The 13,351-nt window shown below is 45.4% G+C and overlaps 1 protein-coding gene across 1 annotated transcript; it reads left to right on the top strand.

Moving 5' to 3' along the window:
- Positions 1 to 3,910: 3,910 nt before the first annotated feature.
- Positions 3,911 to 11,054, top strand: LOC111082913 (protein tiptop). Its single transcript, XM_022379157.2, has 3 exons — positions 3,911 to 4,577; positions 5,859 to 8,449; positions 8,735 to 11,054. The coding sequence occupies exons 1-3, from the start codon at positions 4,522 to 4,524 to the stop codon at positions 9,307 to 9,309; spliced, it is 3,222 nt and encodes a 1,073-aa protein (XP_022234849.2). The 5' UTR covers positions 3,911 to 4,521; the 3' UTR covers positions 9,310 to 11,054.
- Positions 11,055 to 13,351: the final 2,297 nt, after the last annotated feature.

Raw genomic sequence — 13,351 nt, 5'->3', positions numbered from 1 at the left:
AGCGAGAGTTGTGTGGTAAATGATGACGAGTCAGGGAGAGTGAGAGGAGGGGAACAACTGGCGCCTGGATTTTTATGGTGGCGTCGCTATAGTCGTTCCGGTGCTCGTTGTCGTCTGGATGTCCGTCATCAGGCACTGGCTTCGAACGGTTAGAGGTGTTTGGGGGACATTTTTGCATTCTGCATTCTGCATTTTTTGACAGATGGACAGGAGATGGCAATGGCAATGGCATAACGGGGCAAGGCAAGCCGCCAAGGCGGGGGAGGAGGCAGCGACGGATCGCTGCGAAGTTGCAACTTGTGATAAAAATCCGTGTGTCAATTCGATTTGTGGACGTTAACCGCTGCCTAAACAACAACCACAACAAAAAGCTGCACATTTATGGGAGCGGGACGCAACCAATTTTTTTTTTTTTTTTTTTTTTTTTCTCTGCTCTCTGGTGTTGCAATAGAAAAAACGGACGCGATACATGACATTTTGTGGCAGCGAATTGGCAGCTTCCAGTGGATGGCCGCCTGCCTGCAGTGTTGCAACAATCTCGTGAGTGAAGTGGAAGGAATTTCAGAGGGGGTGGGGGCTGGGCAAAAAGGGGAGCAAGAGAGTGTATGAGTAATCATGATAGAATAAAGGGCAAATAAAAAATAAATAAACTGCAAGTGAAATTTGAAGGGGGGATTACCCCTGGTTGCAGAACAAATTAAAGGATTATTTTGGGAGAAAGCAGCAAGGAAAATACAGTAAAAAATATGGAAAATAAAATTTAAATTGTTGCTTTTAAATAAAATAAAAATTAATGTAATTAAAATGAAAAGAACACTGCCACACAGCCTTCGGCGTAGCCTTCCATTCAATGCATTTTATATGCCCATTCCATCTCTCCATTTTGCATCATTTGCAACCATTGTTGTTGCCCCCCCCCAAAATGGGGTTTGGGCAATGGGCATGCCTGCATTCCGTTATGTCACTTTTCTAGTCCACAATCGGGGCAAAAAAAAAACAAAAAAAAAAAGGCGAGCAAAACGCACACACAGAGCAATCCGCAGAGCGTGTCCAAGTTTTGATGGGTGACAGCAGTTGGCGCTGCATTTTGGCCACAATTGTCAGGTGTCGCGATATTCGAGCGCCTGTCAATCCGATTTCAGTCAGATATCTGTACATACATATTCTATTGATGGTCGAAAAGTGTCTGAGCAGGGCGGAGGGGCAGCAGCAGAGCGGAGACTATTGTAAATCCCCAAGCGAAAAAGTAGAACGCATAAAATTAAAGCGTTACATGGGAGGGAGTTTGGCTAAGGCCAAACTAATATGGATTTCAAAGGAAGCCAAGCAAAGCCTTGCGCATCCTGTTTCACACATAAAATGCAACGCTGCGTATACTTAACATTATTTAGGGTAAAGTTTTAGTGGAACAATGAAAGAGGAATAAGAAAGAAAGGGAGAGAAGGGATGGGATGGTTGCCTAAGAATTCTCCTTCTTCTTTTTTACCCTTTTACTCGCTAAATGCTCGCATTTAATGCGGAAAATTAAGGATTTATGTCGCTTAAAAATTATTTCATTTAGATTTCTATATTTCTATATTTTATGCTGAAAGATTATTCATTTTAAATGGTGTTTCTGGCCAAAATTCATGACTATATCCAATATCTGCCATAGGAACAAAAGAAAAGAAAATTAAAGATTTATGTCTGTAAAAATTATTTCATTTTGATTTCTATATTTATATATATTTATTTATATATTTATTTATATATATTTATTTATATTTCTATATTATTTAGGCTGTTCTATATCTATATTTAGGCTGAAAGAAATTAATTTATTTTAAAAGGTATTTCATGACTATATATGATACATATTATTTATATTTCTATATCTATATTTAGGCTGAGATTATTTTGGCCTCTAGGGTAAGGGTACCAAAACCTTCGGACTCTATAGCAAAAGCTTTCCTCTCTTATTTTTTGGCCCCGTCTTGATGCTTTTGAAACGCTCTGAAGACGAAACAGAAACTAATAAAGATGCGTAATGGCTGTCTGCGCACAAATATCGGAAAATAATTATAGTTGGGGGGCAAAGCGATAAGAAAAGCAGTCGAAAGGAAAGACAGGGAGTGGTAGAAAGCCAGCGAACAAAAAGGCAAAGAGAGAAAGGGGTAAAGCTTGAACCAGTTCGGTTCAAAGGAAAAGCTCCATTTCTGAGTGAAATCTTCTAAAAAAACAACAGCTAAAGCTGCCCCCTAGCCCACAGCCGTTCCAACCTACCACAGCATGTCCTTCTTACGCACAAAAATCTCATTCCCCCACCCACTCCTCTTGTGCTCCTTATATGGGTTGCTGCATGCAACAATTGTTCCCTCCCTTGCTCACGCATTTTGTGGGGGAGAGCGTAGAAAACTTTTAGTCATATGCAAAAAAAAAAAGAAAGAAAAAAAAATACGCATTAATTCACTTTATCGTGCTGTGGCGGTGGCAACTCTTTAACATTTAGCAATGTGTGTGTGTGGGTGTGTAGGGCTGCCACCCCCAACTCCAGCCCTAGTACTAGCCCACCCCCCTGCCACTGCCCCACTGCATTGCTTCATTTTCAATTTCAATAAATAACCTTGATTTAAGCGACAGCGACGCGAGCAGCGCCGTCAGCGTTGGCTTCCCCCCCCCCCACCCAACCGCGCTCAATCGCTTTGACCAGTTGCAATACAAACACAAACTCCCAACACACCCATACACTGAGAGCGACAGCAGACACAGACAGCAGGCCAGACCGGCCCCCCACACACAAACACCTGTCACACACGCTACGCTCTGCTGCTCTCTTTGCCAAAGTTCTCTCTCTCTCTCTCACTCTCGCTCTCTCGTTCGGCTGGGGCTGTAAAGCATTGCAATTATGGGGCTCTCAGCGGCCCATTGCAGTTCTTTGCCTCCCCCTACATTCGCTGCTCACTGAATGTATGCTCTCTCACACACAGGTGAGGATGAAGTGGCGTTTTTATCGTTTCGCTCTCCACAGCCATATAACAGAACAGTGTGCTGTGTGCAATAACAGACCAAACAAACAACAACAACCATTGCAGCTGCTGAACCAAACCAAACCGAACAGAACAGAACAGGCAGCGCGCATGCGTTTTATCTTCCCTCTATCATACGCGCTCTCTCTCTCTCTCTCTCTATATATCAATTTAATGGGGAAAAACGTCCGTTGTATTACGGCGGCGGCTCTCGCTCTCTTACGCTTTTTCTGCTGCAATCTATCTCTCAGTTTGATTGCTCTCTCTCTCGCTGATGCTCTGCTGCTGTTGCTGCTGCTGCTGTCGTTTGCCGCTGCTGCTGCTGCTGGTTTGCTTGTGCTGCTGTCAGCTCCGCGTCGACAACGACAAGACGTCTGTCTCTTTTCGTTCGGCTGAGCGTAGACATCATGTCGCTGCTGATTGTAGCGTTTTTAATCGCCCGAAATCACAGCGGTGGCGACAATCACAGTTAGAGTGGCGCTTGTAACGGTACACAGCACACACAAACATTGCAAACAACAAGAAACGCGCTTGTCAATCGGCAAAGCCAAACAAAACACTCGCAACAAAATAATCAACGAACAAAAAAACCAAAACAACCAACAACCGAACTTCGAACCGAACTTAATTCTAGTCGCCAAAAGCAAACAAAACAAAAAATATACAAATAAAAAAAATCGTATAAAAATCGTGCCACAAAACCGAAATAAATAATATTAATAAACATTAAATTAATAGCCCTCACACACACGCACACACACAGCTGTTTGTTGTTGTTGTTGTCTGTATTGGTGTTGGTGTTGGTGTATGGGTGAAGGAGAAGAAGGAAGTGCTGCTGGTGCTGGTGCTGCCTCTGTCGCTGCTTCTGCTTGGAATTGGCGGCAGTTTGACCGCAACAACAACAACTACACACACACAGATACAAATACACACGCACACAACACACATTGATACGCGTTCGTCATCAGTCGCCTCCTCCACTGCCCTGCCGCTGCCGCTGCCGCCTGCCTCTGCAGTTGGTCCCCGTGGCTCCTGGGCCCTTGCCATTGTGACATTTGATTTATTTGACGTGTGTGTGTTTTTGATAGAAGCTCAACACGAAACTGACACGTTCACACAAACACACTCACACACACGTACGCGTGAGGAAAGGCTCTGCCGCTGACGCTGCTTCTGCTGCCTCTGCTGCCACCCCCCACCCAACACCCTGCTCTTCGCTGTGTGCTTAAGAATTTCGAATTTCTTGTGGCGAACAAAAATAAAATTCAACGCGTTTTTCGCATATGTTTCTTCGAACAAAAAGTGTGACACAAACAAATACAGAAAACAACAAAAACAACAACAACAAAAAGTAAACCGAACCGCACCGCAGCTATCGGCGCTATCAATGGCAGCGACGAAATTAATTACCAAACAACAGTAATCTTAAATAGTTCTATAATTAAATAAATAATATTTGAAAGAAAAGTGAAACAACCCAAAACAAAAAAATAAAAATAATAATTGCTGCCACAAAATGATGCTGCACGAGGCTGTCATGCTGGAGATCTATCGCCAGGCATTGAGTGCAAGGTGAGTGTTTCCCTTACCCTTTCCCCATCTATTTTATGCTTGTGGAATGTGGCAGCAGAGCTTGTGTGGCAGGAATGTTTTGTGTGTTGTGTGCGGAAGCAGCAGCTTAAAGTTTGTGTTTTTTTTTGCTTTCTGGCAATTTAATTGAATGTTGTTGCGGGTCAAAGTTGAGTTTTGTTTTTGATAATTATTTGATGGGCCGAATATAGTTGACAAATGAGTGGAATATTCAAGTGGAATATACTGTGTAGAAAGCTAAAAAAAAATTAAATTTGTGTGTTTATTTTTGGAAAAAAGGAAAAGGAAAATAATGAGCTGCAGAAGTGTTTTTTATGCTGTGCTGGTTACGACAGGAAAAGGGTTGTGTAGGCTTAGGTTTAATTTATAGATTAAGCATAGAAAACATTTAGTGGCTCTTAAATACTTAAATCACACAAATGAGCAGTGAGCAGTGAGAATATCAAGCAGTTGAAATGTTCTTTGACCTTTTTGAGTGGAATTCCTTCGGTGAAGCTTCAGCTTGAGTTTATATTCCAGAAAATAAAAGCATTGATTTATGAATGAAAATATATATAGTTTGAAAAGTGGTTCTAGGAAATAATACATACATTTTGGACAGTTGTAGAAATTATATAAATATAAATTATAATTATACCCAAATATTATTCATCATAAATGACAAGTGACAGTGAAATACGAGTTTCTCCAGTGAAGAAAATAAATAAATAATAGATGAATGCTGTTGAAATGTTTCTAGCGCACTGTAGAGACAATTTGTTGTTGCTTAATGATGATAACAATTGCAGTTAGTTTATTAAATGATGTAGAAATTATAGAAATTTGTATTTAAAATGTGATATCTATAAAAGGTAGTACATGAGGGATTTAATTTGCATTAATTAAATTGAGGTTTAATTTGTCTTCGAGAAGGGGTATTAATTTCTGCTAGAATGTGTTCAGGGAACCCCGCTAGAGGTCGTAGAATCGGCAGGGTACTCATGCAGATAATATCTAGCTTATTTAGCAGACTTCCAAAGGGACGTAGTCCAATCAGCAGAGCTGCCAGCATCCCCAAAAAGGTTCCTAAAAATAGGTATATTAATAAAAGAAATCTTTTGAGATTTTATGATGAGGATATACAAGAGAAATACATGAACCCTGCCATCGGTAGAGCTTGGGACTTGCAGGTATCTGCTGCCACTTCCACCAAGTCCAAGATAGCAGCTTCCTGCCATGATGGAACCTCCATTTTACCTCCCACTTCTCCTCAATCCCTTCCAGCGAATTGGCCAGTCCGCGTTGTCAGTCCCGCGAATCGAATGCCTCGGCGGGCGCAGCACCTGGCGATGGCCGGTGTCCGTCGAACGAGTCGCACTGCTCCGCCAATGATTGCCTCACGCCGGCGCCCACACCAACGCCCACACACACGCACACGCACACGCCCACCTCCCCCACCGTGGGACTGCCGCTGACGGCGACACTGGCGCCGGGAGCTGCTGCGGCACTGCTGCCGCCACAATCGGCGGCGATGGCCGCATACCTGGCGGCCGCACAACAGAATCACCTGCTGCTGACGAATCCCCTGGCGGCAGCGGCCTCGCTGGTGCAGCAGGCGACGCAACAGGCGGCCGGAATGGGCTCGCCGGGCAGCCTGGTGGCCGAGGAGGAGGCCCCGGCACTGGATTTCAGCAGGAAGCGACCCGCCAGCGTGGAGGAGGAGCCGATGGCCAGCGATGAGGAGGAGCCGGAGCCGGAGCCAGAGCAGGCCGAATCGGGCGACAATGGACCGCTGGATCTGTCGGTGAGCGCCAGGAAGCGACAGACAACGGTGGAGGAGCGGGAGCGGGAGCGTGAGCGGGATTCGCCTGTCCGCAAGCTGCCACGTGCCACGGACTACAAATCGCCGCTGCCGCCGGGCAGCTGGGTGCCACCGCTAAATCCCTACCTGGCGGCCGTGGCGGCCAAGAAGATGGCGCCCAGCGAGGCCACCAAAGCGCTGGAGAAGATGAGCGAAATGAGCCGCCTGGAGACGCCACCGCCAGTGAGCAGCAGCAGCAGCAGCGGTGGCAGTCACAGTCACAGGAGTGCGGCAGCGTCAGCAGGAGGCGGTGCAGGGGGACGACACAGCGCCTGGCAGTCGCATTGGCTGAACAAAGGCGCCGATGCGGCCAAGGATGTGTTCAAGTGCGTGTGGTGCAAGCAGAGCTTCGCCACTTTGGCCAGCCTCACGACCCACATGAAGGAGACGCAGCACTGCGGCGTACAGATACCCTCACCCTCCTCCTCCTCCTCCGGCGCCGCCAACGCTGCCGCTCAGGCCATGCCCCGCGTGCCCACATCCACCTCGACATCGGCATGCTCCAGCAGCAGCAGCAGCACCTCCACCACATCCTCAAACTCCTCCAAATCGGAGCTGAATATGCTCATCAAGGAGACAATGCCGCTGCCCCGGAAGCTGGTGCGCGGCCAGGACGTGTGGCTGGGCAAGGGCGCCGAGCAGACGCGGCAGATCCTCAAGTGCATGTGGTGTGGCCAGAGCTTCCGTTCGCTGGCGGAGATGACCAGCCACATGCAGGAGACGCAGCACTACACGAACATCATATCGCAGGAGCAGATCATCTCCTGGAAATCGGGCGACGAACGGGAACGCGACAGACCCAATGCGCCGCCCAATGGCAGGGACAGTGGACAAGCAGCAGCAGCAGCAGGAGCAGCGCCTCCGCCAGCCGGCAGCAGTGGCAGCACAGCGGCCAGCGTCAGTGCGGTGCTCACGTGCAAGGTGTGCGATCAGGCATTCTCCACGCTCAAGGATCTCAGCACACACATGGCCCAGCAGTCGCACTACAAGGACTCGCCCTCGGCCATGTCCTCATCCTCCTCGGTGTCGCCGCCAGCGCCGCCTGCCACAGCCACAGGAGCCACAGCAGCAGGCAACAGCAAACGCGGACGTCAGACACGCAATGAGAAGCGCAAGAAATCGCTGCCGGTGCGGAAACTGCTGGAGCTGGAGCGTTCCGGCTCCAACTGCAGCCTGGATTCGGCCCTGAAGCCGTTGAGGGACTTTGCTGCCGCCACGAAAATCACCTGCGAGAAGTGTGGCAGCAAGATCGAGACAGCTCTGTTTGTGGAGCATATACGCAAGTGCCTGGGCGACAGCATACCCATACCACCCAGGCGTACGCATGGCCAGCATCAGGCGATGGCGATGGATCGCCTGCCGAGTCCCGGCATGACGGGCGAGAAGCCGCCGTCCGTGCTGAATGCCCTGGAGCAGCTGATCGAGAAGAGTTTCGAGTCGCGGGGATCGCGCGGCCTGCACCCCGGCGGCGGCGGTGGTTACTCCGACATGGGCACCCCATTGGGCGCCAGCATCCTGAAGCGTTTGGGCATCGATGACAGCAGCGACTACACCAAGCCCCTGATGGATGCCCATGCGATGCACCTGCTGCGCTCCTCTTACGCGTCGCGGGATCGCAGTGCCAGCGAGTCGAGCAGCGCCAGTCGCGTGGAGTCTGCCTATACGCCGGACAGGCAGCAGGCCACGCCACGCCGGACACCGGATACACCGGCGCCAGCGCAAGCTCCTCAGCCGCCGCCGCCGCCAGCAGCAGCGCCAACCATCAAGGCGGAACCCTTGGAGCTGGATCATGGCGAAATGGAGGCCAGTCCGCGGCAGCACATCAATGTGAAGAAGGAGTTTAGCATGGACTCGGCGGCAGGAAACCTGCGCGAGAGTCCCAGATCCAGCAGCCAATCGCCAGCAGCGCAGCCAACGACCGGAGGCACTCAGGACAGTGGCAGCTTATTGGCCCTGAATTCGATGTTTGATCAGCTGAGTGGCGTGGAAGCGAACAATAATAATAATAATACGGGTAAGTGCAGACAGTTCCTGTAGATGGGCATTACTTCAGATGATCTGTGGCAGGGAATTATAGCGATGGAAAAGATGTTTAATCTTTGAGGCTATAGCTAGGGATTTTTGCTTGAAGAATTAACTTTCTTTGCCTTCATTCAGAATAAATAAATCCATGCCATATGGAAATGTGCTTCAATTAAAAATATTTCAAGTGCACTCTGCTCATTGCCCCCCCACCACAGATCGCTCACAGCCAGCTATGCTTATAAAACCCCTTCTAAAACCTTTTTCTTCCTTGCAGGACACTGTTATAACAACAACAACAATAATACGAGCAATATTTCCACTAAAAAACCAAAGGCCCATCCCTTGGCGGCACTGCAGAAACTCTGCGAGACAACAGATCCACCGGCCTGCAATACGCGCAGTGCAGCAAGCACCACAACAACAACAGGCGCTGCCACGGCGGGCATGGGCAACGGTGTCAACGATCTGGTGGCCTTCAGCTGGGCCTGCAACGAGGCGGTGCTGAGTGCCAGCAGCGGTGGCGCTGGCGATGCAGCCATCATCAAGTGCTCCTTCTGTGATACGCCGTTCGGTTCGAAGGGCGCCTATCGCCATCACCTCTCGAAGGTGCACTTTGTCAAGGACAATGGCGAGGATTCACCGACTATGAAGTCGCCGGGAGCTGCAGCACAGTCACCCAAATCCCTGCCAATGGCCTCGCCCAAGCGATCCGCTTCCAGGAGTCCGGCAGTGGCGGCGGCACAGCAACCATCGCCATCGCCCACCATCAATCCGTATGACGAGAGTCCGCAGTCAAAGTTCTTGAAGTACACGGAATTGGCCAAGCAGCTGTCATCGAAGAATGCCTAAAGAGGCGCCGAATGAGAGTAGTGTGTGGGTCTGTTAAACTAAGATCTCCGACTAAATTAAGCAGCGTAGTGAACCGTAGAGAAAATGTATTTTATGCAGCGAAAGCCTCGACAGGCGGACAGATCTCTTGCAACGGACATGACTTTTAGTTGGAGTTTTTAATGGACTCCTAAAAGATCCCTGAAAATATCCAAAAATTTATGAAAGAAGCTTCTACTTGCAGACTGTTTCCCTTTCATTTTAAATATTGTGGAAACAATATTTTTTCCACAATCTCTGCCTTAAAATCGTAACTGGCGGACAGTTCCTAAACCAATTTCTAGTCCCAATCTATGAAAAAAAAATATCTACAGCAGCAAGAGATCTACTAAGTTCTCAAATGGAGCCATTTGGAATTTTTCATTTAAAATTTGTTTGCCAAAATAGTTCCTGTGACGCAAAATGTTCAAAAACTTCTGTTAACGGACAGGACAGTAATATACTTAATTATTTATTATTATGTAATGAATCTCTTGCATTAAGCGGACATATCATTTTCAAGTATAGTCCCCCCTGTTCGCCCTAGAGAGCTTTCACTGTATTTTAGAGGACATTTCTTATTGTGGCCATAAATCTGATTACCAAAAAAAAAAGAACATTTTTAGTTTTAACAGTAGGCAGGCACTCTCCTAACATTACCATTATTCTGTTGCACAGTGTTAAATCGCCCCCCACCACCCACCCACAAAAATAGCAGCTGAGATTCCTGTTTTGTGCCTTGATTTCATTTCAGAGATCAATGAAGAGAGTGTGGAGCAATAACATTGAGAATCTGCCAGCTAGTTTACGCTCCCAAATTGAACGCTCTCATTATCTCTCTTGTCTTATGCAAAGCTCTCTCGCTCTCTGGCGCGGCTCTCCTCTCTCTCTCTCTCTGCACAATATATTTCCCCTACTTGTGCTGAATAACATTACATTTCCCCAGCTGGCCCGCAGTCTGTTTCCCCTTTGTTCCATATGCTCTTGTGTTCCAACTCTTGTCGGGTGACGTCACTCTGCTTCTGTGTGTGTGTGTGTGTGTGTGTGTGTGTTTTGTCCGATTTTATTGTTTCCCAATCAGACAGCATGCCATCGCAGTCGCACGTGCGAAATTCAATTACCACCACTTTGACGAACTGTCCATCACAAAAAGCGGGCGGGCGGCGTCGCACTCGCACTGCTGCGCGCCAAAGAGAGACAACCATACAGAGGTGGCGAAGCAAACCGTTTGACGAAAGGCGACGACACGAGTTCGTCAAAGTTGGGATTGGATGGAGGCGAGAAAGCAAGAGAGAAAAAACAACAAAGTAGGTGGGGGTGTGAACGAGAGACACAGCAACAGCAACAGCGAGAGATAGAGAGAGAGAGCGCGAGATAGAGAAGCAGAACTATTGAGTGGAACGGGTTTTTCGAGTGCACACTCTTGAGTGCGAATGAGCGAGGCGGCATTTGAGTGCAAGAAAAAATAATAAAATACACTTTAAAAATAAATAAAACTATTTTTGTTTACTATAGCTGGATCCGATCGTTCCCCTAGCTATATTTTATTTATTTTTTTAAAATTAATTAAAGCCGCAGTTCCTGGTCAACAAAAAGCGTGCCAAAAACCAAAATCGAAATATTCAAAAATAATTATACAAATTAAATCATTAAAATTTAAGCAATTTACAAAAACAAATGCAACGCAGTATACGTAAAACTCTTGGAAAAACACTTAAACCTAAACTAAAAAAAAAAAAAAAAAAAGTTAACCTGAAAGAAACTTTTAAGAAAGAAAAAAATATAACCCAAAAATAGAATGCATTATATAAATGTAAATAATTAGCAAATAGCACTTTCCTTCCATAAAATACAAAACTATATGAAAAAAAAATATACAAACATATATGTGAATCTTGAAAGATATGGAAAGCCATAACTGTACTTAAAGATAAGTTAAAAGCTATATCTTCTTGAAGAAAGTCGAAATCAAAATGTAGCCACAGCAACGCATGTATACGCAACACAATTTTAACAAAACAAAAACAAAAACGAAAACTATACAAATATTATATACAAATTATATATATATGCATATATGAATACTATATACAACCCATGTATACCAGCAACTCCAATCTCAAACAATAACTAAGAGGAAACTTGAATATCTAACCTAAGAACTAAACCTAAGAGTCGAAAAGATCGGGGCCCTCTCTCAGCGGTGGAGGGAGAGGCAATACTTACAGAGAATGTAAAACATTTCAAGCATCATTATCATCATCATTATCATCATCATCAAGAACATGAACATCATGCATCTGTCATTGGGAATAGTTTACATCTAAAATGATACGATATACGATATAAATACTTATGTATACGACTTGTATTTGAGTTTTTGTGATATTATTTTTAAAACGAAACCGTTCGCTTCCTTTTCGCCATGCCCCACCCCCCAAGACCCCTAACAATCCTGTGTCCTGTAACACCAACCCCTAACCCCACTCCCCCCACTCACCACTCCCCTTAGCCACATAAGTGTAAGTTATATATATATATATATATAAATGTAATAAATGCAATAAAGGCGCAGCATTCAAAAAATAAAATTTAAATGATTTTACACTTTTCTTCTCTCTCCAAAAACAAGAAACAAAACAAAAAAAACACACAAAAAATTGAATACTTTGATTAAAAATTAGCGCGCAATCTGCGGCATAAAAAGGAATATCCAGAATTAAAAATAGTTCGAAAAAGAAGAGTTCAATAAAAACAGAGTTGTACGTTTCCGATTGAAAATAAAAAAAAAAATGGTGAATTTTTGGGGTTGGTAATTCAAGGAGAAAACTTCACGGTGTTTTTTTTTTTATAGAAGTGCTTGTAGAAGCAATTCTGTGCTGCGTATGGCTAGGAATGCTTTGAAGATTGAAGGTTTTATTGTTTATGCTCTTGGGCTGAACAGCAATTAATACTGGTAGCTTATATTGCCTAGGTTTTCTGGCCCTTTTCAGCGTCACTTTTGGCTTCAATTCGCGCACAAAAATGCACTTAAAAGAGCTGCCAAAGAGCCTTGAACTATTTAAATTCTACAGCTATTAAACTTCAAATATAAACCATTAACTAGCTGAAGGCCATAGCAGCCATTGCTAGTTTAACATCACTTACTATAAGGTTTAAACCTTATAGTAAGTTATTAAATAAATAAACCATTAAAATCTGCTGATAGCTGAAGGATTTATTGAATATTTCTTTACCAACCAATTGATTGTGGGTATGAAAATTGAACAATGATCAACAAAAGTCTATACAAATTTAAGCATATAATAGTTCTTACCCTTCAAGAGTACTTCTATGTATACCAATTGTTTCCCTTGCATATAGTTGAACAGTAACAAATATTCTCTGTTTTGTTATTAGCCCACAGCCCTTTGGGCTTTTCGGTCTAATCTCGCTGTTCAATTGCTCCCCAAATGCGGCAGAAATCTCAGTTAAGAGCTGAGCGCACCCGCGCTCGCACCCGCTCCAAATAACATGCCATATCAAATTGTAAACTAATATTTGCTAATAAACACGCAGAGTTAATTAAACCTGAATTATGGGGCACATGGCCAACCCCCCACCCCCCCATTCAGAGGATGGGGACTCTGCTGCAGGAACAGGAACATGCGCGAAATGTGAACGCAATTCGCTGATTTATGGGCAACAAAGGATTAAGACAACGACATTCAGAGAGAGAGAGAGAGAGATACCGATAGGAAGTTTCACACACACACACACGCGCGCTTCCTCCCTCCCTCCCTCCCTGCACCCCTCGCCCCACTCCATCTCTATCTCTTTCTATGCTCCACATATCTATCTCTTTTGCTCTTAGCCACGACGTTGATGACGATCCAACGCCAAACACCGAAAAATCTCCTTCGAAAACTTCAATTGCCAAAGGATTCATTTTCACTTAAAATTTATGATGTGTGTGTGTGTGTGTGTGTGTGTGTGGGGCTACGGTTCGTTTCTGTTTTCATGCATACGCGTATACGGGTGAGTA

This window comes from Drosophila obscura, unplaced genomic scaffold, assembly GCF_018151105.1.
Source record: "Drosophila obscura isolate BZ-5 IFL unplaced genomic scaffold, ASM1815110v1 contig_179, whole genome shotgun sequence".
Lineage (NCBI taxonomy): Eukaryota > Metazoa > Arthropoda > Insecta > Diptera > Drosophilidae > Drosophila > Drosophila obscura.
The sequence above is the reverse complement of the archived record's forward strand: the minus strand, read 5'-3'. Positions and strand labels throughout refer to the sequence as shown.

What these genes read in the sequence shown, in the direction of transcription:
- LOC111082913 (XM_022379157.2), top strand. Translation starts at nt 4,522, where the DNA reads ATGATGCTGCACGAGGCTGTCATGCTGGAGATCTATCGCCAGGCATTG. An exon ending in CGCCAGGCATTGAGTGCAAG is followed by an intron (nt 4,578 to 5,858) that starts GTGAGTGTTTCC and finishes AATCCCTTCCAG; the next exon opens with CGAATTGGCCAGTCCGCGTT. An exon ending in CAATAATAATAATAATACGG is followed by an intron (nt 8,450 to 8,734) that starts GTAAGTGCAGAC and finishes TCTTCCTTGCAG; the next exon opens with GACACTGTTATAACAACAAC.